Below are 26838 nucleotides of genomic sequence, written 5' to 3' on the forward strand. Positions count from 1 at the left end.
GTGGAGAGGCAACCCTGCTCACAGTCAGAATGTCTGTTTTTCTGGATATTTCTGGTATTTTTGAGCTATAAAACCACCTGTAATTGAATAAATGTAAGGTTGATCTGTTTAATGTCATACTGTGGAGCATTCCAGGCAGAGGAATGTCATTACCGTAGAAACAAGAATTTGACGCATCCCAAACAAAAAAGTTACACACAGTTTTTCCAGTTCCAGTTTTTCTGCTTGATGCAAAAAACCCAAAAAAAAACCCAAAACATAAAAAAGACATTCAAATTTGCCCCCAGTTTTTCCTAGCCCTATTTTTACCTATGGATGCTATAGTAATATCACATGAACACAACCTTTTGTCTAACCTCTTTCGTGTGTATTTTTGTGTATTCTTTAGTTACGAGTCAGCTCTAAACAGTACCAGGACCTTCTATCTGAGAGGGCAGTCCAGTTCAGAGCCATCCAGAGACGCCTTCTAACCCGCTTCAAGGACAAGACCCCAGCGCCTCTGCAGAACTTGGACACGCTTCTCGATGCAACCTATAATCAGGTCAGAAAACACCCAACCGCATTTTTTCCTTAAAATAACAAATGCAAAATCATTTTTATGGTTTTCTATCCCACTATGGAAATGTATGCTTTTTTATGGCACCCTTGACTCAAACTGTAGTTATAAAGATGGAGCTGGACCAGGTGCTGAAAGTCATCTAATCTCCCTCTGTCTAAAGCTGTATATGACTAAGTACATACAATTTATGCTGGTAATAAATGAGGCTCTCCAATGTAACATAAGACGCTTCGCTATACCATTTAGACAGTACACGAAAGTCATTATAAAAGTCCAGAACAGAGTCTTTCTAGCGTGATAAAACAGCGTGAACAGTTTTATTTTATTTTGTTATTATTTTTTGGTCCATTTGAGGCGTGAAACTACATATTTAGAAGTTAGTTTTGTCAATTGACCTCAAGATTCTAGATTCTGTCGCTTCTTATTCTTTACAAAAGATACTGATGCACCACTTTTGAAGGTTTTTGTGGGTTTGGTAACAGGTGGTAGACATCAGTTACGAACTCTCTCAACAGCAGAAAGGCTTGATCATATAGTCGAGGTTAAAGACTTGGTTGATCTTGATTTCCCCGAAGCTCTACAGAATCTTTTTACGTTTGTCTCGGAGGATTGTGACCATAGAAGACGATATTTTTTCCAAACGGTATTCTCAAGGAAGCTCTTTGTGTATGGAGTCAAGATATGGAACTTGTTAAATCATGATTTTAAAAGCTGCACTAGTGTTTCTAAATTTAAGAAAATGTACAAGAACAAAATACTGATGGATTATGTGACTGAGGAAAATGTTTAAGTTCTTTAAATGTTAACCACACGAGAGATCTTGTAACATACATATAGCTCATTGGTGACTTGGTTTGGAGTTTGGGATAGGGGCTTGATCATATAGAAGAGTATAATATCTAGTCGAGGTTAAAGACTTAGTTGATCTTGATTTTATTAGTTCTGTGGAGAGCCAAACAAAGACATTTCCCCAAAGCTCTACAGAATCTTTTTACGTTTGTCTCGGAGGATTGTGACCATAGAAGATGATATTTTTTTTCGAGCTGTATTCTCAAGGAAGGTCTCTGTGTGAGTCAAGATATAGTACTTGTTAAATCATGGTTTTAAAAGCTGCACTAGTGTTTCTAAATTTAAGAAAATGCACAAGGCTCATATGGCTCATTGGTGACTTGGTTTGGAGTTTGGGATAGGGGCTTGATCATATGTAGACCATAGAAGACCATATTTTTTTCAAACTGTATTCTCAGAGACAACATTAAAACAGAAATGCGTTTCCTATGTATGGAGTCATGATATGGAACTTGTTAAATCTTTTAAAAGCTGCACTCGTGTTTCTATATTTAAGAAAATGTACTAGAATAAAATACTGATGGATTATGTGACAAAGGAAAATGTTTAATTTAATGAAATGTTAACCACACGAGAGATCTTGTAACATACATATGGCGCATTGGTGACTTGGTTTGGGGCTTGGGGTGGGGATTGATTATTAAAGAAATGTTTATTTTATTTTTTCTGTGAAAGGAGCAGGGTTTATAAGATTTCTCTTCTTCCTGTTCCTTTTGTTCATGCAACAAAGGCAAGGCAAATAATGGTTAGAATATGTATTTATGTTAATTGTTGTTGTTGTTCTCTTTAAATTGATGCCAACAAAATAATGGCATTAGAAATAAATAAATACATAAATAAATATAATTACAAACATATAGAACTGTGACAAACTGAAAAAATAAACTTGATATGTCAGATGAAGGAAGAGGTAGAGCACTTCAAAAGTATAAAAAATAGCAGTACAGATGCTCTATGAGGGTTGAAACACTGATCTTTAAACAGAAAGTTACCCTTACTGGAAAATGTAAAAGTGGGCAAAGCACAAACCCGAGGTACTCCGACGGAATATATTAAAAGACCTTTATTACATGAAGGGACGCCAACACGTTTCGACCAGCATGATGGTCTTCGTCAGGGCAAAGTAGTCAAACCACTGACGTTCCTTCATGAAATAAAGGACTTGAAGGATATATTCAGTTGGAGTGCCTCAGATTTGTACCTTTCCCACTTTTACATTTTCCAGTAAGGGTAACTTTCTGTTTAAAGAAAAATTAACTTTTTAGTAAATTATAAACATATAGTGTATAACTCCACCATAAATCCCAGTTATAAACATTCTCAACAGCAGAAGAGGAAGAGTTTAGACCATTATCACAGTTACCATAACTTTCAGAACAAAATGGGGGTGTCACTGATTACATGTTTCAATAAATATTAATAATGATACTGATGACACCAATATCGGGTATACTCATGAATCTGGTCCCAATACCACCTGAGCCGATACCACTTGACCTTGTCCACGTCTTCACTTGACTGTCACAGATCACCTCTCAGCTGAGCAGTGATCTCTGTGACAATCCTGCATGTTTTCACCTTTCACCAGTGACGTGTGGGCAGTGCTTGTGTTTACTATAGTAGCAGACTGACCTTTCTAAGAGGTGCTGGCAGTTCTTTATCTTGACTTATTGTGATTGAATGTCCTTGGTGGATGGAGTGAAGCACGGTTAGACTCAAAACACTGAATATATATAAACAAATATATATATAATCTATTCATATGAGTACTTGGCATTGGTGTGTACTCAGAAAGAAGTACTTGTTATGATTTGTTAAAAAGTTTTGAATGGTAAATGGTCACATTTTTCTATAGCGCTTTTCCACCTTCAAGGCACTCAAAGCACTTTACAACAAGGAACCACACACACATTCACACGCACATTCACACACCAGTATACGCAGACACTGTGGGCAAGGTGGGTTAAGTGTCTTGCCCAAGGACACAATGACAGCATTCATCTGTAGGAGCTGGAATCACACCAGCCAACCTGTGGGTCAGTGGATCTGACTGCTCAACCTGTGATGTTTTTATGTTGAGAGCAGGATTCGAACCGCCAACCTTTATATCAGTGGGCGAATGCTCTACCAACTGAGCTACTATTTACTACTTTTTACTACTATTTACTACTTTTCTCTATTGTGACACTGACATTTAACATATTTGTTGCTTGGATGTTTATCAAAAACATCTTATTTGTGCGCTGGTCTCTTGCTGACAGGTTCTTTAGTTTGTGCTGTGTCTTCAGCTTCAGTTCAGACTCTGACATTGAACCCAGTGTCAGATGATGGAACTCACAATTCTCGCTATTTGTTGTGGGCACATGGGCCTAATGCAAAGTTACAACCATATTACTGTGTTTCATTCTCTCTTCTCTCCTGTCCACCTTTCTCTTCTCTCTCTCGATCACTTTCTATCACTCTCCCTCTCACATTTTCTCCCATCTCTTTATCCCTTTCTATCACTCTCTCATTCTCTCACTACTAACTCAATTCTCTTTCTCGCTCTCACTTTGCTCTTAGCTCTATATCCCTATCTATCACTCTTTCTTCTTTTTTCTTTCTTTCTTTCCCTCTGACCACTGTCTTTCTCTCTGTCTCTCCTTCTTTTCTGTATCTCTACTACTATTCTCTCTATTCTCTCCCTCTTTCCTTCTATCTCTCTCTTCTGTCCACCTTTCTCTTCCTCTCTCCTCTATCTCCCTGTCTCCTCTCCCCCTCTCTCTCTCTCTCTCTCTTACACACTCTTTTTGTACTGTCTCCTGTCTCTCTATCCCTTTCTATCGCTCTCTCTCTTCCCCTCTCTCCCTCTCACATTTTCTCCTGTCTCCCGTCTCTATAACCCTTTCTATCACCCTTTCTTTCTTTCTTTCTTTTCCCCTCTCTTTCTGTCTGTCTCTCCTCCTTCGCTGTATCTCTACTATTATTCTCTCTCTTCTCTCCCTCTTTCCTTCTGCTCGCTCTCTCCTTGTTCCACCTTTCTCTTCCTCTCTTCCTCTCTCTCTCTCTCTTTCACTTTTTCTTCTGTTTCATGTCTCTCTATCCCTTTCGATCACTCTTTCTCTCTTCATCTCTTTCTCTCTCACATTTTCTCCTGTCTCCCTTCTTTTTCCCTTGCCACCACTCTCACTCTCTGTCTCTCTCTCACACACACTAACTCACTTCTCTCTCTCACTCTCTCACTTTTTCTGTTGTTTCTATATGTCTTTCTATCACTCTTTCTTTCTTTTTCCCCTCTCTCTTTGTCTCTCCTCCTTCTCTGTAACTCTATCACTCTTTCTCTCTCACACACACACACTAACTCACTTCTCTTTCTCTCTCTGTCTCTCTCACTTTTTCTCCTGTCTCTATATCCAATTCTTTCACTCTTTCTTTCTTTTTCCCCTCTCTTTCTTTCTCTGTCTCTCCTCCTTCTCCTTCTGTATCTCTGTTGTTTTTCTCTCTCTTCTCTCTCACTTTCCTTCTGTGTCTCTCTTCTGTCCAGCTTTCTCTTCCTCTCTCTCCCTCCTTCTCTATCTCATCCTCACTTCCCTGTCCATCTCTCTGTATGCCCCCTTTCTCTCCCCCCTCCTCCGGTCTCTCTCTTGTTCCTGACATGTCCCTGCACATTTAGAGTGCGGCCGGTGTTGGACTGATTTATGGACTTCCTGTCTGGAGGTGATTATCTGGGAGCACACACCCAATAAGTCCCTGTGATTCTCGTACACATTAACTGAGACTGCAACATCAAACCGGCAGCTCTGGGCCTGTACCCACACGTCCCGCTCCTAATCTATACTGTTACGCTATATTACAGGTAAAACAAGTATCAGCGTCGACGCACGTCTCACTTTTGTAACCGAGTAACCTGCGATATCGTCTGTACATATAGACCGAACGTGATAATACTGAAAGCAATCCATGAAGCAGAATTATCCTCAAAAATTTTTTTCTTAATCTACAATACTGTTAAAAAAATATGAACTGCAATAAACAAATAAATACCAAAGGTGCACTGTGAGGGTCCACCACTTTGACTCCACGTTGTTTTTTCCTGAAATGATCTACAGCAGGGGTGTCAAACTCATTTTGGTCCGGGGGCTGTATCCAACCTACTTTGATCCCAAAGGGGCCGGATCAGAAAACTCATGTCATATATACCCCAAAAATAACAATAAGTTCAAATATTTGTGCAGAGAAACGCAAATCTATTACAGAAATCTTTTTTAATTGATGAACTCTTTCTTATTATAATATAATATTATGAACAACCTTAAACTTTAAGAAAAATTCAATTGCAACACAATGTTTTAACATTAACTTGTATGTAAATAGGAATAAGTCAATTTTTCTTGGAAAATCCTGCACTCTGTGTCCACTTTTCTCATTTTGGACATTTTGCCGATGAGGGTGTCACGGTCAACAGTCAAAACGATCGTCCTTTAAGAGCGTTTGGAAATAAAAAAGTCTTCATTTGTGCTGCTCTGGTGGGAGGGGCCACGCACAGAGGCGCTGGAGACGCTGCTATGCTCAGCGACGCAGAAAATTACCAATATTTTAATAGAAAATATAATTAAAATATTTTAGTAGAAAATCACCCAAGGGCCACATTAAAGGTCTTGGAGGGCCGGATCTGGCCCCCGGGCCTTATGTTTGAAACCTGTGATCTACAGTATGAGAATGCTGGTGATGTGTCTGTATCAAGTCCTGCAATATCCGGGCAAACTATCTCGGACATTCATACTCGATTATGTACCAAAATTGCCCCAAAATCTGGATTTTGCTCAGGCTAGTCCTTTGCAATATTTCAGTGTTTTTTTTTTTCAAGATGAGATGTATGACAGAATTGCTACAGAAACAAACACTTATGTGGAGCTCTGCACACAAGAAAGTAGCCTCATTTTCAGTGTTATATACCTGTGACTGAGTTGAATCACATTTAAACATGCATAAATGAATAGTTCAGAGTCTAAGGTTTCCAGAGATCCCAAATATGTCTGTGTTTCATTAAGTTCATGAGTGTGAAAATCATTTATAATCACTTGTGGAAGTCTGTTTTCTTTTATGCAATTAAGCTCTATGGGCAGCTCTAGTAATATATGTATGGGTTGTTCCTGTAGGCGTCCAAGGGGGAAAGAGTTAAGCCTGTAAGCAACAACATGTGCGTGTTAGATTTGCGGCAGAATACCTACATTATATGACTGAATAGTTTGGATTTAATATTTGATTTTATCATTATTAGGGATGTAACAATAACCAAAATATTGTGATATCATACTGTCAAAAGTCTCACAATAATATCGTGGGATGTCACGATATATCGAATTACAAGTTCCTTTGCCTAAATACATGGTTTTATAGTAGCAACAGCTTATAAACATAGGGAACTCCCATGATTCATTTCAGTGCAAACAACATGAAGAAATATGTTTTTTACTCTGAATTCTTGGGATTATGATGGAAATGATTCACACCAAAGTCTGGTCATGGTATTTTAAAAGCAAAAAAGTGTCCCATCTACAATTAGATTAGCCTCTTGAAAATATCACAATAAATATCGTACCATGAGATGCATATCGTGATAATATTGTACTGTGAGATTTGGATATCGTTACATCCCTAATCGTTATAATTTTCATTACATCGTATTTTATTTTGTTTCCATGTGCAGAAAATGTTATAACTTTGTTTAGAAAGGTGCTGTATGAATAAACTGTCACTATATTTTAATAGAAAATTCAATAGGAAATATATAAATTGTATTATATATTTAACACTATTTAAAATAAAGATTTCAGTGTATCCAGTCATTTCTTTCCCTTAGTTGGAGCCATATTTGATAAAAGATATAGGCTTGTCGAAATGACCTACCTCTACCCAAATTCATCTTAAAGAGTAAATAACGGCCCCAGGGATGACCGAGGACATGCTGAAGGGATGCACGCTATGTCTGCTCGGATGGCCTTAGGAGCTGGAGGAAGTGTCCAGGGTGAAGGATGTCTGGGAGTGCCTGCTGGGAAATTGCTGCTCCACAACCTGGCCCCAGATAAGCGGAAGAAATTAGATGGATGGATGAAAGGAGTGAATAATGGTGATGCTACAGTGGGTGCATTATTCGAAGGCAAAATTGGCCTGTCAGTATGTGCTCCCTTTAGTCGGAGCACTATTTAAGCAGAATACAACTGTCCAAATGAACTACGCTTATTCATATAAATGAGCTCAAATTTGGCATAACTAAGGTATAAAGTCTGATCTCTGTGTCTTAACAGCTTAAAACCCACTGTCTCTAATCCAAAGAAATATGTTGTAAAACTGGGGAGGCTCGCTTTATTGGATCTACACAACTGTAAACAGAAAAACGTAAGGTCACTTATTTTGAGAGGGTGGCGTGAATCGATAGACTGTCGATTTAGGCTGCTGGTAGCTCATTTCGACGGGGCAGCCCATTTTGACAGAACCCCGGCTCACAGTAAGAATGCATGTTTTTGCAGTACTTTTTGAGAAATAAAACACAGGTAATTGAATAAATGCAAGATATACAGTCGTGGATAAAATTGTTGGTACCCCTCTGGCAATGAAAGAAAAGTCAACAATCATCACTGAAATAACTTGAAACTGATAAAAGCAATAATAAATAAAAATTTACTGAAAATTGTCCAACAAAAATGAAACATTGTTTTTCACCTGTGGTTCAACAGAATAATTAGAAAAAACAAAATAATGAAACCAGCCAGGACAAAAATGATGGTACCCTTAACTTATTATTTTGTTACACAACCTTTTGGCAAACTCTGCAAACAAATGATTTCTGTAATTGTCAATGAGACTTTTGCACTGATTAACAGGTATATTGACCCATTTCTTGTGAGCAAACTGTTCTTGTTGTCTTAGGTTTGAAGGGTGCCATCTCCAGACAGAATGTTTCAGCTCCTTTCACAGATCTGGGCTCACAGAATAACACTCCAGAACAGTCCAATGTTTTGTTCTTAGTCATTCTCAGGTGTTTTAACTGTGTGTTTTGGGTCATTATCCTGTTGGAAGACCCATGACCCAAACCGAGACCAAGCTTTCTGACACTAGGCAACACATTTCGGTCCAAAATACCTTGATAGTTTTGAGATTCTGTTGTGAGTTGCACAGATTCAAGACACCCTGAGCCAGATGTTGCAAAACAGCCCCAGAACATGACCAAGCCTCCTCTGTGCTTCACAGTGGGGACAGTGTTCTTTTCTTAGTGTGCTTCATTTCTGCGTCTGTGAACATAGAGCTGATGTGTCCTGCCAAAGAGCTGCAGTTTTGTTTCATCTGTCCAAAGAACATTCTCCCAGAAGCTTTGTGGCTTGTTAATGCGCATTGTGGCATATTCCAGTTTAACTTTTTTATGATTTACTTTCAACAGTGGTGTCCTCACATGAAGTCCACTTTGGCTCAAACAGTGATGGATGGTGCGATCTGACACTGATGTACTTTGCCCTTCGAGTTCACATTTAATTTCTTTGCAGGTCGTTCTGGGCTCTTTGGTTCCATTCGTATGATCCATCTCTTCATTTAGTCATAAATTTTCCTCTTGCAGCCGCGTCCAGGGAGGTTGGCTACAGTTAAACTTCTGAAGAACATGTGTAACTGTAATCACAGGAACATCAAACTGCTTGGAGACGGTCTTATGGCCTTTATCTTTATCCTGCTTGTCTATCATTTTCTTTCTAGTCTCCTGACACAGTTCTCTTCTTCTCTTTCTCTGGTCCATGTTCGGTGTTGTCTCCATCATGTCTCCAAACAGCACAATGACACATGTCGCCCTTTAAACACGCAAACTGACTGAGGACAAGTTTGAAGACAGCTGTGATGCAGATTAGAGGACACACTGAAGTTTAACATGTCCCTATTGTTCAGTTACTTACTATCTTTTCTAGGGGTACCATCATTTTTGCCCAGGCCAGTTTCATTTGTTTGTTTTTTTAAAGAAAACTGCTGAACAACAATTCAATCTACAAGATGATTTTGGAATGCACTTCAGTCAGTCCGTATCAAAACAAATATGGCTGCTTATGGGCGTAAAAATCTGTTAATCTAAAGTGAGATAAATGTGATTTTGTTTGTAAGTGATAAGTTTCCCATGAGCTCCTTTGTTTCACATGCGTCACTGACAACATCAAGATTTCATTTTGAATTTGGAGGCAACTTTATGGTTAGTTTAAAATCCTTCAAAATATATAGATTTTTTTCCATTTCTGTTTTGAAGCTATCCAAATAAAACTCAAACGGTGCTGTATCTGATTTTTACTGTCTGAAAACATGAAAAGCAGAACATTTGTCACAGTTTGTAGTGGTCCAAAGTTATTCTTCGCTTACCTTACATCCTAATTATTCACCGTAACGAGTTTATAAGAACGTTTCACAACTTTCAGAGACCAGAGGAAAAACAACTACATACTACTAGATTCTCCTGTAGTAAAACGCTGTGTAATTAGATACAGAAAATCCACAGCTGACTTATTTTGAACTTTGCTCAAATACATGAAAAAACAAAAACAAAAACCACGTGTACAGGCCATTATCACTTTTTATTAGTTCCTGCTTTCATCTGTGTTTCATCTGAATTTGATTATGCTTTGATCACTCTACACTTACAGACTTTTTTACTCTACCCTTGTGAGATGAGTTATATTTTGGACATTATAAACTGCAATATTGATCAAGATGGCTTAATAAAGAAAAAAGTGGAGTCCAAGGGGAGCTGACGTCAACACAAACAGTGGCAGTGACGGACAGCTGATACCCTTATGTAACGGATTCTCTGTGTCCTGTCAATCATCATATCATTATTGCACTAACTTCCTATGACCACTTGTATATAACTGAGATTTTATATTTTGTTACTTATTTTTCTATTTTATTTTGACTTGTACCTTTACATTTATATAATTATGCCTTATTTGTCATCTGTCTCTTGCTCTTTTTCGCTACTTACTTAGATTTTATTATTATTATTTATATTTTATTGTGATGTGTGAGCTGCTGTGTCCAAATAATTTCCCTTGTGGATCAATAAAGTTTGATCGGAGCAATGACGTCTTGAATGCAAGAGATTATAGATGACTCAAATGTGCACGAATCACGCTAAGTACTAATACAGTAAGTACTTTGCAGCTGATGCTATCAACATTTCCTGGTGGTGTGATGCTAAATGTAGGCCCTGCTCTATCTGAGACTTTGTTTTAACTGGACAGTAAAGTCAGTTTTTTTTTTATCTGTCGCTTGCACTATTTTGTTAAAAATGAAACCCTAAACTGGACCATGGATGCTTGTATTGATCACAGGCTCCTGAAAATCCATTTGGAGTGAAATAAAAACAAACAAACAAACAAACAAAAACCCATGACATTTATTATCACTTCTTTGCAGATGATTGCCAAATTTACCTGCGACTTAAACAATTTGCTTCTGCCCCCCTGATACTTCTCCTTCAGTGTCTTAGTGAGGTCAAAGATCGGAAGTCTTAATAAGGGCAAAACTGAGGTCATTGTGTTTGGTAATACTGACCGTCTCACTGACCCGGGCCCACTGAAACCGCACGTGAAACAGTCTGTCACCAACCTCGACGTCATTATGGACAGTGATTTTAAATTTGGCAAACAAGTAAATGCGGTTGTAAAATCTGGCTTTTATCATTTGCAGCTTTTATCTAAAATTAAACCTTTTTTATCTTTTAAATCATTTGAAGACGTCACACAGGCTTTTATCTCCTCCCGTTTAGATGACTTTTTTCCACCATTAGCCACCATGCACTTTCTCGCTTACCGTTGGTCCAAAACTCTGCTGCCCACTTTTTAACTGGAACCAAAAAACATGAGCACATTACCCTGATTTTAGAGTTGTTGCACTGTCTTCCAGTTCGTTTTAGTGTTGGTTTCAAGATTTTATTGTTTGTTTTTAAAGCTTTGAATGGACTGGTCCCACAGTACGTCTCGGACCTCATCCAGATTTACACCCCTGAGTGCTCTCTGAGGACTCTGAGGTCCAAAGGCCAGCTTCAGCTCATGGTGCCTAAAATGAGACTTAAAACCAGAAGAAACAGGGCCTTCTCTGTAAGCTCTGAAGCTCTGAAACACTCTGCCCCCCCACGTCCGAACAGCCCCCACAGTGGAGTGTTTTAAGTCTCATCTTAAAACCCACTTTTATTCTCTGGCTTTAACATGAGTTGTGTGGTCATCTGTCTTTTATTTATTTTATTTACTTTACTTTCTATGGTTTTTGCTTTTATTTTGCTTTTATTGGTTTTATTGTTTTAGGACTGGTATGACCAAATTTTAGCAATTTCACTTTTTGTTGTCTTCATTTTATGATCTCTGTGCAGCACTTTGGAAACTGCTTTGTTTGTAAAATGTGCTATAGAAATAAAGTGGATTTGGATCTTTGAAGTTTTCAGACGCTCTTAACTTGCCACTATTGTAACTTCTGAACATTCCCCCATAGAAATACACGCAAAAGTGTCAAGTATCAACTATTAAAACAAGCGAAGTACTCCTGTATAGTGGACTGGTGCTGCGATGATTAATCCTGATGTGTTTTAAAGTAGCCATTAGTCCCTGTGTGACCCTCCGAGAGTGTGACGCACGTGTGAGCCTGTCCCGGAGTTTGTGTATGGGAGACAAAGTGATGGTCCCCTGCTCCTGCTGTTTACGGACGAGGCTGACCTCATCCCCGCGATTAGCTTCCCATTAGCATAGCCGCGGAGCTGACTTCATGCTCCTATTGGGTCTGTCAGTGCGTCAGCGCCGGAGCCCCTCTGATCAGACACACGCTCCGCTCCCGAGCCAGAATGGTGCTTTGGTGCAGTCATCATCTCATCCACACTCTTTCAAGAGACTCTGTAAGGGCCTAATGAAATGGAATAAATGAGTGTGATGAAGTCCTTAATGCAGTTCTTATTCAAATAAACTAATCTGCTGTAATTACACATCATTGTCATCAGCGCGAGCTATCAGCAGCCGCTTCCACACAAGGCTGCCTTTAATGTAGCTCTGAGTAATGCGTGGAGGCTCTCTATTCTTCTAGCAGTTAGCAATATGTAACCACCAAACATATTAGACACGTACGTATGTTTACATGGCTTTAATGTGGCTAATACAGTGTGCTAAATGATACCGTTTTGTTCAGTTCTCCTTGTGAATTTCTACATGTAAAAAGCGTTTTGGGCGTACTATATACAGCATTTGTCACTCTTTATCCTGAGTGAACATGAATGGTTGTTGATGACGTTTCTGATTAAGTTTGATAGACTTGCACTTTACTCTGATGTTCTGTTTGTATCTACAGTCAGGGTGGGACACCAAGACACAATTTCCACGAGACCACGAGGCGAGATGAGATTTTGATTCGATTTTGATTCATAATAAATTTCGGTTGACAGTTTTGGTCTCACATTTGTTGATTTGCTTTATGTAATATTTGTGCTTTCATTGTGGCATTGCTTTTCGGAATTAGCTTCTCAAGCAATCTGTAACTAATCAGCACTGAAAGCGACCCTTTTTTGTCCAATCCAAATGTAAACAGAAAGATCTCATAATGTTCTCATGTGTGCACAGTCTAATCTATAGTGTTCTTATTTTACATACATCGTAGCAGCTCCCTTCTCTATTGTCCTGGTTCAGTCTGTCTCAAGATACTCAGCCAGTTTTTCTGACATTTACTGTATTTTTCAGACTATAAGTCGCTCTGGAGTATAAGTCGCACCAGCCAAAAAATGCATAATGAAGAAGAAAAAAACATATAAAAGCAGCAACGGACTGTAAGTCACACTTTTTGGGGGAAATTTATTTTCTAAAATCAGAGACCAGGAACACACATTTCATCTTGAAAGGCAAGTTATAGTAATAACAATACAACAGAGAACAACAGGCTGTTAACATCACATATGAACGGTTCTTCAGATAACTATAGCATAAACAACAGAACAGAACAAATTTACCAAACTCTCCATCTCACTCCAAATCACCAAATCCACTGAATTCTTCATCCTTGGTGTTACTTCTGTGTAACTCCGTGACCTCTGGAGGTAAACAGAGAGCTGCTTCCTCTTCTGTGTAGCTATCGTCAGACTTAGCATCAGTTCCAGTTAGAATTATTCCGGCCTTTCTGAATCCCAGCAGGATTGTCACTGAAGTCCAGGCTTTGTTGATCCATCCAGTGACTTCCAGGAAAGTTGCATGGTGCACCCTCCTGCATGTCACAAGTTTCTCACTCACTCCAGACTTTCTTTCTGCTGCTCATTTACCGTTTTTAGCTGCATATTTTGCTACTTGCAGCTTGTAATCCACAAAATATGATTTCCTTTTTGGGGGCATTTCTGTTTAGTCTTCTCAGTTGTCTTTATAAATTTGTTTACATTTTCAGTGATACAGAAGTAATGGTACGATCGACTGACATGATCTCAGACAGGACAGAGGCTCTTTCTGTAGGAGACACGAGCAGTAGATCACAAAGTGACAGTGGTACAGGAGTATTGACACATAAGCCTAGAGCGCCCTCTCTCAGCTGTCACTGTGAAAATTTTAATATATAAGTGGCACCGGAGTATAAGTTGTAGGACCACCCACACCATGAAAAAAAAGTGTGACTTATAGTCTGAAAAATATGGTAGTTTTAATTTTTCTATAAATGTTAACCTGGGCCTTTCAGAGCATCCTGTATAGGGCCTCTCTAAAGCTTGTAACAGCCCTCAGTCTTGTCCTTTATTGACAAGCAGCAGTACTTGAACAGTAGATCACATGACGGCCATTGACATCCTTCTTTATTGATTGCTTACTCTTATGTCATTCAATCAGCCCATCCCCATGCACTTGTAGATCACTCGCTACAATACATACATATATACTTTACACATGTCCATTTTAACCTTAAAGTATGACTAAACACCTAAACTCCACCCACAACCACATTTCGAATAGAGCTGCTAAAATGGGCAATGCCTGGACAACTAAAGAAAAGAGTTACGGAGAAAAGGAGTGGGATCTAGAAGTATAAGGAACAGTGTGATTGTTCTATCCACAATTTAAACTCAAAAGTGGACACTGGAGGCAGCACAAACTTAGATTTTGACTGTTTTTGACTAGAAAGCTGCCCATTTACCTAGTTTAAATTTCAAAAAGGACTGGGAGTAGCGCACAATGTTGATATAAAGTTTAGTTTCACTTAAATAACCAATTTGACTCATTCATATTTTAATTCATAAATCAAATACTAATGGATACTAAAACCACTATTGATGTTATAATATTACTAAAGTAGAAGTACAATACAGTGGTTCAAGAAATTACTCAAAAAAGATTAAAAATGTATTTGGGAAAAGCACAAGGATGGTCAAAAATATCAAAAATCGCATACTAATCGATACTAAAACTAGAAAAGTCACATTCACAGGACAGAAACGAACCTTTCCTGAATAGCTTTAGAATCAGGACAAGTTCAAGAACCTACCGGGACGACTGAGTGATTATACAGATAAAAACCCACATGGAAATATAAAAGAAAGTGTTACGATTTAATACTGAAAACCTCTTGAGACGTGCTTATATCCACGTAAACCATCTATATTCCGTCTAATACCGTGCGCTGTCACTGGTCCATCACTTGTCTCCCTCCATCTTCCTCTCTTTCTCCGCACGCCGCTATTCCCGCCATCCTCCTCCTCACAAGCGGGAAGTTTCTGACACTCTATACACACTGTAATGTATACACAACCGCCATAATGGATCCTATCGACAGCTGGTCGGAAGAGTGATGAATGCGTCATATTAATAATTCATCTGAGTATTAGAGACGATGATGCGGAGAAGCAGGGCCAGCTAAGCACTTCTCTGGACTCTTCGGAAAGACAGCTGCTTCTTCTTTGTGGTCTTCGGAGTTTCAATGTGGCAGAGTGTTCCCTTTGTTGTCATAAATTTGGAAGTAACTTGTTTAGATTTATTGGGAACTTGATCGATGTAGGCATGGTTTTGTTGTAGATGTTTCAAAAAGGGAGGAAAGATGTAATACTATAAGGCTGTAAGTGCTCATAGGCCACTTTGGAGTTTGAATCGTTTTGAATGATCATGAAATATGTCCAAGTAAAACAAGTGAAGTGAAATTTGTTCTGATTAGCGCTGAGCTGTTAAAGGTCCTGTATTACACAAAATTGACTCTTGTGAGCTTTTAGTCATGTTATAATGTTGTTACCTCATCAAAAACATACTTTGAGTTGTATTTTCTTTTATTCACACATGTTTGAGTAATCTTTTATCATTAGTCTGTTTACATCTCCAAAGCTCAAAATGTTCTGTTCCACCTTATGATATCATGAAGCAGTACTTTTCAAGTTATGTAAACAGCTACCTTTTACCTTTTCTTCAGCAGAGATTGGCAATTCCAGAACTGAAATCATTCAGTTGATTTTAGTGAAGGTGCATGGAGTTTAAAAGCGCAGCAGAGTGCTTACTGTACTGTATAACCACATGGCATCACAAGGTGGAACTTTGTTTTCTGTTTGAGAGAAGAACTCAACCTAAATATGTAGGATTTGTGTGTTAAAAATGTGTGAATACAACAAAACATTTGATAATTATATGATGATTGTGATGATTATGATGATTATATAGGGAAATAGTGTAATATTTTAAGCAATTACAACAAAACCTAGCCTGCTTCATCAGCTGGTTTCACTTTGTAGAAACTGTCTGACCTCGCAGCATTAAGATTCATTCGCTCAACGGTAGGTGGGTACTTTTTTATTTAAACAATCACTGATATTTGGGAGTGATATATGTAATGCACTGCTAACGAGTCTAACTGGTATATTAAGCTTTTCCCAAATCCCTTAGGAAGAAGGGTAATAACGTCTTTCCCCTTGATAAAATTCACCAAGCATTCTCTTAAATTCTCAATCTCGGGAATTGTTGACAACACAGAATGTATGGCACTTCGCTGATTGGCTGGTGCCCGGCCTCGCACTTCCGGGGTACTTGCAAACCATCTAGCGTATTCTGACCTAGACGCTGGAGAGAAATGAAATTGAGCAGAGGCACTAGGTGGCTCCAGCCTGGCTTAAAAAAAAAACAGCTTCATGAAATATCTATGTGGATATTGGGGATTTACTACAATAAAATATATTTTTGAAACCCGCTTGAAGACTAAGGGCACATATGCAGCCTCAGAGCCTTCTCTACATCTTAATACTTCATCTTGAGCCAATGCCTAGCTGGAGTATTATAGCCCACTGAGGCTGTTCACTCAACTCGTTTTGCCTTCATGTGCTTTGGCTGGATTCTGAGAACACACTCTGGTCTCTGTCTGTGACTCAATATAGAGCAGAAGCTATTTCAGAAGTTGCTGACAGTAGTTCTCCCAAGTTGAAAGTTCACTGGATTGAAAATATCTTGCAATCGATCTTATTTGTCCAACGCCCCTGACGTCACTACTTTAATCGTCAGTGCTGCTTCCAGAATTTCCATTTTTCAGACTTGAGTAAATGACTTGGGTCTTCATCTCTCAAGCATTCGCTCATGTGCCGAACAGATAAGCTCGCTGGAGCAAACACACACATAACACATAAACATTAAAAGCTGTGGAGGACATGCAAATGAAGCAGGTGCTGCCACATTTGTTTACAACTATGAGAGCTAAAACTGCGATAGTACAGGATGTTGTAGAGATGTGTGCAAACTGCAAGCAGATGCACCCACACTCTGGCATCCCTCGTATTCTCTCATTTATGTCCAATTTGAAGTTGCACATGTTGTTTTTCTGGATTGAAAAGGAGACCTCTGTTCTGTCAGACCAGTGCTCCAATTCCATCTCAAGTTAGCTGTACTCTTCTGGCTTTCTCTTCTGATTGCTCCTCTGACTTCATCCTGATTTGACCCAAACTAGATACTCATTTGAGCAAGTATCGATACTAAAAAAGTCACATTCAAAGGACAGAAATGAACTTCCTGAATAGCTTTAGAATGATCTTGAGCTGTATCAGTCTACACAGAGTAGTATACGCACATGGACCACTATGGAACCTACCTTCTTGTTGCCTATTACGTTTTTCGGAATTGGTCCTGAGTATTGAGTCTATTCCTTAGTATCGAAATCAAGTTTGATATACAAGTTTGTACATAGCTTTAACATCTGTAGACTAAAAAGCTGGTCTTCTCATATCTGCAAATCACTTATCCAGGTGAGCTTTGTGTTTTTTCGTTTACCTCATGAATTAAGCCCCCCCCCCATCTAGAAATCCCCAAAATGACCTTACAGCGGTATTAAACTTAACTATCTACATGGAAGAAAACAGGAGATACCACCAGATCATGACACCAGTCAGATCTGTGCAGATCTGTGCCCGCTGACTATAGATGTGCATGTTCTTTGAGCAATAAAAACACCTATAACTGAATGGATGGAAGATGGATAAGTTTAAAGGGCCCATATTACCCCATTATTGTTGTTTCCTCATCAAAAACATACCTGGAGTTAGTTTTTGTTTCATTCACACATGTTTAACAACTGAAACGCTCTGTTCCACCATGTGATGTCATTTGGTAATACAAGAAGTGCTCCTCTGGTGTTTTAAAACTCCACCTTCACTAGAATCATTTGGATAATTTCAGCCCCAATCCAAAAGGTAAAAGGTAGCTGAAAACTTCACTTTATGACATCAAAAGGTGGAACTGAGCATTTTGAGCTTTAATAATATAATAATAATAAGGATTACTCAAACATGAATGAAACAAAACACAACTCCAGGTATGTTATTGATGCTGCAACAACAGTATGAACTTTTTTGGTTAGGGTTCATCTCCTGCTTGTTTCTATGGATATGTCATTGCTCTTCCTGGAATGTTCTAGCCAGGCTGGTGCCACCTAGTGCCTGCACTTAATTTAATTTCTCTCCAGCGACTAGGTCAGGAATCAGAATACACTAGACGGTTCACAAAAACCCCGGAAGTGTGAGTTCGGGCACCAGTCAATCAGCGTAGAGCCATACATTCTGTGTTGGCAACGATTCCTGAGATTGAGGGTTTAAAGCCAGAACAAAGAGAATCTTCTGTGAATTTTATCAAGGGGAAAGACGTTAGTCCCCTTCTTCCTACAGGATTTGGGAAAAGCTTAATATACCAGTTAACCCCATTACAGCGACTGGTTGAATGAAAAGAAGTATCCGCCTACTGTCTGGCAAGTGAATCCTAATGCTGTGAGGTCAGGCGGTTTCTACAAAGTGAAACCGGCTGATGAATCAGGCTAGGAATGTTCCACAGTATGACATTAAACAGCTCTACCTTAATTTTTCTCAAATACAGGTGGTTTATAGTTCAAAAATACCTAGAAAAACAGGTATTCCTTCTGTGAGGCGGGATTGCCTCTCCATAGATCTTACATTGGTATGAGTGGGTCTCATGTAGAGATAAAGGTTTAATACTACACTGTGGATTAATGTTACTTTCCAGACAAAGGCATAAGATCTCCACTGAGAAAAGAATTTAATGAACCTTCCACCAGAAAGTTACGCAATGCACCTTTCAAGCTCACAAGAGTCAATTTTGCGTAATATAGGACCTTTAATGCCATGCTGGAAAACATTTCAGACAATGTAATACCATCTCCATGTCCCGAAAAGACACACAATGCACCTTTAAGTACAGCTTTAGGAATGTACAATCAGGAATACCGGAGAGCGTCTTTGATTGGTCCTGGAGGTACATCTGCAGGTGGGATTTCCCCGTCTTTAGCTTAGTGTGTCTTCACATGTAGCGGCTGGCCATCGCGGATAGAGAGCATTTTGCGGTTGACTGTGCATTTAAGCAGTGTGGGATAATATTTCCTTTGTTCAAACTATATTTTATTCATGAATTCCTGAGCGTATGTGGAAGTGCAGGAGACTTTTTCATTTGCAGACCACAACTGGGCCAGGAGCCAATATGCATGCGCTGTCCAGGCCCATGTCCAGGGTTATTGATGACCGTTAATGTACAATCAGTCTTTGTTTGTTGCAAGCAGCACATTTTTTCCCTGTCTGAATTTACGGTAAAAAAGTGATTCATTTATTCATAATTTTTTATATTTTTTAGGTTGTATAATTATAATAAAGCTTCCAATGTTAGCTGAAAGGGAAGCCAACGTGTTTAAAGGTGCACTGTATAAATTTTGAGTTGGGGTCTTTCACTTTCTTATCCAAAAACGTTCATTTTGTTGTGTTATGTACATTAACTTTAATTATCTCTCACTTTCTTGTTTCTATGGATGTCATTGCTCTGCCAGGAATGTTCCACAGCATGACTTTAAACAGCTCTTCCTTATATTTATTCAATTACAGGTGGTTTTATAGCTCAAAAATACCTAGAAAAACAGGCATTCTAACTGTAAGCGGGGTTGCCTCTCCACAGATCTGACTTGTAACTTGGTCTGGTTTGGTCTCCATGAAGATAGAAAGGTTTAATACCATACTGTGAAACATTCCAGACAAAGAAATAACATCTCTATGGACAAAAGTATTTGACGGACCCTCTGAGAGAAAAGTTATAAAATGCAACTTTAAAGAATGGGTACTATGCAAATTTGAACTATTTCCGACTATTTTAACTATTAAACTATTATTTATTTATGTATTTTAGCTTTCGATCATGTTACAATGTTGTTCCTTCATCAAAAACATGCCTCAAGAAGTTCCATCCATGCATGTTTGAGTATTTTCTCTCCATCTCTATTATCTCTCCTGGGCCACATTTGAACCCTCCTTACTGTTTGGTCTTCCATGCTCCCACACTACAATTCTCCATAAATGTACAAAAACATGATACAAAACTGTGCACAACAGCTTGACAAACCTGATTCGATGTTGTAGTAGTTTTATTACCAGGATGCACGCTGTTGTTTGAATATAGCATTTTCGAAACAATAAAAGGTAACATGGTGATCTAAATGTGTTGTGCGTTCGCAGTTAATACCACATAGAAGTAAAATACCTCCTTTTTAAAATATAGTTCTATTGATTGTTTTGGCAGAAGAAAAATGGGCAACACTTGAGTTTACAAACCACTCATTCATGGCTAAGTGGTAGTAATATAAACACCAAGTAGTTAACAAGTAGGTGTTTGTTTGTATTATGATGTCATTATTAATGATTTATTCTGTCTATTTAATAACAATTTAGCATTAAATCTGTTTTTCCATTAAAGCTCACTTATTATGAAAAATCGACTTTTTAGAGCTTAGAGTTGTTTCCTTTTCTCATTTACCCTCTTAAAGCTGTATTTGGTGTGATTTATGCATGTTTGAGTATACTTTATACTATTTCACAGCTGCCAGTACATGCTTACTTCTCCAATATTCGGTGGTACACGTAGAATTCAGAAGTGTTGCGTCACTTTGGTACAAAATTATAACATAACTTTGCTAAAGCCCTATTCGGATTGGGAGTAGTATTACCTATGGACCTTTGGTGATTTGTAATAATTGCGGAGGATGCCAGAGATCTTAATCCCATCCGAATGCTCCATGTTTGTAATTTGTAAAGTAAAATTCCCCCACAAATTACCTACTATTTTTCCCCAAACACAGACGTCCGGTGATCACACTAGTCCCGTGCAAATCTGCATCTCAGTGTTTGTTGTTGTAATTGCTCACCTTTTCTGTCTCTTTCTTTTCTGTCTTGGTTCTTTTCTCCTTCAATCTCAGTCAGTGTCAGTAAAATAAATTAATTTACGGTCTTTGCTTATCCCGTGTGAATGCGCTGTAAGTAACACAGAGGTGGGGCTGTAATTTACAAATTACCAGATGTCCACAGGTTGTACTTATCCTGTGCGAATAGGACTATAGATTAGAACTATATAGCAGACAAAAGCACAATACGTCTCCTTTAATACTCTCATTTAGGGCTGGGTATCATTAAGAAGTTGCCGATACGATACACACCTAAATACATACAGTGAGCTTTCGATTCGATATAATGTATTTCAAATCGATTCGCTACGGTTCAGTAAAAAATAAAGGCAAAATCATGGCTGTGATACTAAAAGTCTTTGTTAAACCACTTCTTGTGCAAAATTCATATGAAACCACACATTTTAATCATCAAAACAGTGAAAATGTCAAATGTTTCCTTCCTCTGAACAAGCAACAAAACTGTAGCGCTGTAACAAAATGATTTAGTAAAATATACCAATAAATACTCTTGGTGATTTGTTGATACAGCAGCCCATGATATCGATACTGTATTTTACATTAAACAATACGATATCTCAAAATTTAGATATTTTTGCACACCCCTACTCTTCTTCACAGTTTCCTTGATATTTTAGGATCATATGGATGTTATTGGATTGTTTTAACGGTACACATGCATTAATAAGTCGTTTAAGAATAATACAGTGCTACTTTTTGGGCTGCACAATAAAAAAAGATAAGAATTTCATAGTTTTCTGACAAGTACAAGAATTCAATATACGATTCTGAACCAGACCTGAGTTCACATTGCAGACTTGAACCCATCCAGCAGCATTAATATAGCTTTGAAGGAAGATCTGCTAAACTAATACAAGAATCCCATGCATTTCAGAACTTGTTTGAAGAGGTCTAACCTGCAGGATTACAGGGGTATTCAACAATAATAAGTGATGACAGCCCATTCAGATTAATTTTTACCTACTTCCTCAAAGACTATTAAACTGATTCGACTAATCGGCATGCAAAGCTCAGACAGATTACAATGCCCAGTTTGCCCCTGTCTCACCAATAAAACAATCTCACCTGACTATGTGTAGCATTCCCCGTCGTCCCATTACATGTGTGGGAAACTGCGCTGATCTAAGCTCCGCTCTGTTTTCGTCTAGTCCAGAACAAAGGTGAGTTATTCTTCACGCCTTAAAAAGCCATCAGTCACCGCGCGCCCTGTTTTTACACTCTTCCCTGTAACTGCTCTGCGATTAATCTACGGCAGCCAGGAGTTAGCGCGTTGCTAGCATTTCTCCGCTAAATTTGAGGGGAAATCCAGCAGTGTCAGTCAGTGAAATAAAAACTCAAAGCCCTAGAGGAGTGTGTGCGAATGGATGAAGAGAAGGGGCCAGAGGAGGCTTTTCAGTTTCCATAAATATTTTCCCCGGCGCTGTTTCCTCCGGGGGTGAAATGTCCGTCGTTTGTTAGTGTTAGCATTAGCGCCGGGCTAACGTCTGCCGCGCGGTCGGGGGTGTCGGGAGCCGGACTGCGCCGAGCCCTCCCTGTAATTATGAGTTCAAACGCTGGAAGAGGGCAGCGTGCTGATGGACGGGGTGACTGACGGGGCTTTCGGGGGCAGCGCCGGGCCCCTAATGGAGGCTTCTGGGAGACAGCGACTTGATTTATCTGGCCCCAAATGGAGGTCTAAACACGGCTAAACGTGGCTAAACACAGATCCCAGTGTGCACCGCCGGACCACCACCGTTAATGGGCGCCCTCTCTCCGCTCGTGTGTGTTAGCGCGCGTGAATGAGGAAGTTGTTGTTCTCCACAGCGAGACGTATGTGCGCTCATGTTTCATTTGGCCGCATTAAGAGCTGTCCATTTCTCAGTGGATGGCCTATTTACTTCCAGAGTGATTAAATAAGTTATGTAAGTTATAGCAAAACCTCAGCTGAGAACATTCCTCCCAAATGTAAATACAAGCGGGACAAATTGGGCTGCTACCGAGGTTCACAGTGTATGCGTTGGATTTGCGGTCGAACGGTTTTAAGTGCAATAATCTCCAGATCATTACAGTAATAGTATTCAAAGTATGTGTGAAACAATGGTCTCAATTATCATCACAAACCCACTGCAAAAGCTGCTCTTCAATTCTATTATGAGCAGAGATGTTTGCTTAGGAGCTGTTCCCAGTTACTATCAGTGGTGGATGAAGTACTCAAGTATATACAGAGGGGAAAATTTACACAAGTGAAAGTTTAAAATGTACTTCTAGAGTAAACAGTATTTAAAAAGTATGATTTTGAGAAGTATTTAGGCCTATTGATGTTGATGAAAATGATGCTGATGACGCTGAAGATTTCCAGTGAATCTTGTGTTTATTTTTGGTTTCTCAAGGATAAAACTTGAACTCAAAACCTTTGTTGCCATCAGTGTACAAAAGAAAAGAAAACCCTTAACTACTGTTCAGAAATATAGTGGAAAGTAGAAATGCCTTTAATGTAACTTAATTGAAAAAATATTCATCTGAAAATGTACTTAAGTAAAACACACATTCTGACTGTCTTAAAAGTAAAGCCAGCCAAGCTAGTAGTTTTCCCAAATTATTTTTTGTGTATCATAAACCATGCACACAGTCACTATGTTCACATGCGTGTCAGGAATTCCGGGTAGTTGGCCTAGTCCAGTTTAAACAGATTTTTCAAAACTAAACCCAAAAACTACAACTGAAGTATGAATCAAATTTCCAGGATCCCAAATAAAACATCTGGAAAAGCTGACACGTACTTAGATACCTGCTACATGTAACAGCGCCTTCCGATTTACGTTAGGAGTCGACTAGAAGAGGCATTCAACTGTACGGGGTAAGAAACTTGGGAGAATAATGACATGATAATAATAACAATAATGAATGATAACAAACTAAGACCTTTTCCATGTTTTGATTTGCTATGTTAAAGTGAAAGTGAAACTACTGGAGTTTCAATGTATATTTGTGCTACAGAGAGCTAATAACTTGGGAGTAAAATAGTTCTTAACATGTCTGAAAATGGAAATGAGATGTTCCTTATCTAAGTATGCCAGAAGTGAGGTTATATGAAACCGTATTTTTCAGACTATAAATCGCCGCAGAGTATAAGTTGTACCAGCCAAAAAATGCATAATGAAGAAGAAAACACAAAACATATATATGTCGCACTGGACTTTTAAAAAAAAATCAGAAACCAGGACATTTCACCTTGAAAGGCAAGTTATAGAAATAATAGTAGAACAGAGAACAACAAGTTTACCAAACTCTCAATCTCACTCCAAATCACCAAATCCATTGAATTCTTCATCATTGATGTCACTTCTGAGCAACTCCATGACCTCTGGAGGTAAACGGAGCGCCACTTCCTCTTCTGTGTAGCTGTCGTCAGACTCAGCATCAGTTCCAGAATTAGAATTATTCCGGCCTTTCTGAATCCCGACAGGATGGCTTCAGTGACAACTGCAGTCCAGGCTTTGTCCATCCATCCAGTGACTTTCAGGAAAGTTGCATGGTGCACCCTCCTGGTGTCACAAGTTTTTCATTCACTCCAAACTTTGTTTCTGCTGCTTGATTACCGTTTTCGTCTACATATTTTGCTACTTGCAGCTTGCAATCTGCAAAATATGATTTTCTTTTTGGGGTCATTTATGTTTGGTCTTCTCAGTCGTCTTTATAAGTTTGTTTAAAGTGTAAATTTTCAGTGGTACAGAAATAATAATGTGATTGACTGACATGATACAGACAGGACAGCGGCTCTTTCTGCAGGAGACATGCACAGTATTAGTTCGCCAAGTGACAGTGGCACAGGAGTAATAGGAGTAGCAGATACTGAAAGTCTGAAAATTTTAATATATAAGTCGCACTGGAGTCTAAGTCACAGGAACCACCCAAACCATGAAAAAAAGTGAAAGTGACGTATAGAAAAATACAGTAGTTGGTTTTAATTATAGCTGCTAAATTTTCATGATATGCTAATCTACTAACAGCACCTAAATGCCTCATTGCTCCCACATTTGCACATATTTGCTTCTTTGATCTGCATGTAGACTGGGACAACAGTTTTGTTTTGTTTTTTTCTCCAAAGATGATTTGAATTCACTTGTTTGGCTCACTTGGATTTCCTTGTGCATGTAAACACAGTGAATGACGCAAGATTACAGATTGAAATAGACCCACTTTCATATTATAAAACAATTGTATAGCTGTTTTTGCTCTAACCACTCACAATCCCATGATGATTTGCAGCGAGCTATGTTTATTGTTTCCTCTTGATTTTCTCACTCAATCACATTCACAATCTTTTTTTTTTTTTTTTTCTGTTTTGCAAATGGTGTCAATCTATTCTTGCTTTATTTGTGTGTGCGTGGGAAACCCGAGTGGCTAAGCTTGGAGCAGAACATGAATGCTCTCCTCACAGCCGTGTTTGGTGCATGTTTGCTGTGTGTTCTCCGTGTTTTTGTACCAGATTAAAGCAGCGCCTGCCCTGGACTTCCTCCTCTCTACATGTATACAGAAGGGTGAATGGACTACTGGGAGGAGGAGGTGGTGGAGGTGGGGTCTGGTGTGTGTTTGTCCATAGAGTCTTGTGTTTATGTCACTCCTGTCTTATCAATGAATAGCCGTCTTTCATTGAGCTGGTGGATACTCGTGGACTGTTTAGTGGGGTAGAAGATTGAATGAGAAAGTTTTAAAGAATTGAGATTTAAAGTACACTGTAATTTTTCGGGTAGAGGGTCTGCCACCTGCTTGTCTACATGGAGATGTTGCTGCTTGATCTGGAATGTCCCAGTATGGAGTTAAACTTGTCCATCTTGCATTTACTCAATAACATGGGTTTTTATTGTCTTAAAAATGTGCATTCTTACTGTGATTGCCCTTGCCTTTTCGCAGATTAGACATGTAATTTGGGTCCTATAACGTCACCTGCTGTCTCCATAGAGATTAGAGTGTGGATTGGGCTGAATTTTTCTCTCTGAGCCCGGCCCGCGTCCGACAGAGCAGTGATCGAATCCGAACCCGAGCCCGATAGGCATTAAGATATTTGTGTCGAACCGACCTAACCTGACACAATTAAAATCACTGTATTTTTAAAGGCTGACTAATGACACATGTAAGATATTGTTTGTGTGGCCTCTAACGGACACAGAGACACAAAATACAAACTCAGGATGTAGCGAAAATAGTGAGAAGACTTTATCATTCACCTCTCGTGAAGTGGTAAATTTAAACTGCAGCATCTTATCCACATTATCCATAGAAATTGTCTTCCGCAAATAATGACATCCAGTCGACAAAACCTCACTGTGAATCCAGTTTGAAGCGTTATTTAAAAGTAAAAATGAGTTCTGTTTACATCCACATAGGATCGATGTGAAGCTGCAGATTAACGATACTGACTCTACTTCCTGTGTATTTTATTGCCAGTTTTTTATACTTTGCAAATCACGTATCTGAAGTATTGCACCACATTTCACAAATAATAATAACACAGTTTTGACTTGAGCTTTTGAACACTTAAGAATCTCAAGTGACACATTAGCTGACGTGCTTATGTGTCCGAGTCCAACCCGAGCCCAAACATAAACTCTAAATGTTTGTCTGAACCGGTCGGGTTTCCATGCTCTAATAGAGATACATGAGTGTAATGCCATACTGTGGAACATTCCAGGCAACATCTCCATGGAGTGAAGCTGATGACGAACCCTCTA

General features: G+C 38.9%; 1 protein-coding gene across 1 annotated transcript in view; it reads left to right on the plus strand.

Moving 5' to 3' along the window:
• The window catches only part of bbs9 (Bardet-Biedl syndrome 9), a 302584-nt gene that overhangs the window by 82621 nt on the left and 193125 nt on the right, over positions 1 to 26838 (plus strand). Inside the window, 1 exon segment of the mRNA XM_055164219.1 lies at positions 389 to 541. Coding sequence (XP_055020194.1) covers positions 389 to 541 — 153 coding nt within the window.

This window comes from Boleophthalmus pectinirostris, unplaced genomic scaffold (genome assembly GCF_026225935.1).
Source record: "Boleophthalmus pectinirostris isolate CB_2022bp ecotype Guang Dong unplaced genomic scaffold, ASM2622593v1 HiC_scaffold_6, whole genome shotgun sequence".
In the NCBI taxonomy this organism is placed as follows: domain Eukaryota; kingdom Metazoa; phylum Chordata; class Actinopteri; order Gobiiformes; family Gobiidae; genus Boleophthalmus; species Boleophthalmus pectinirostris.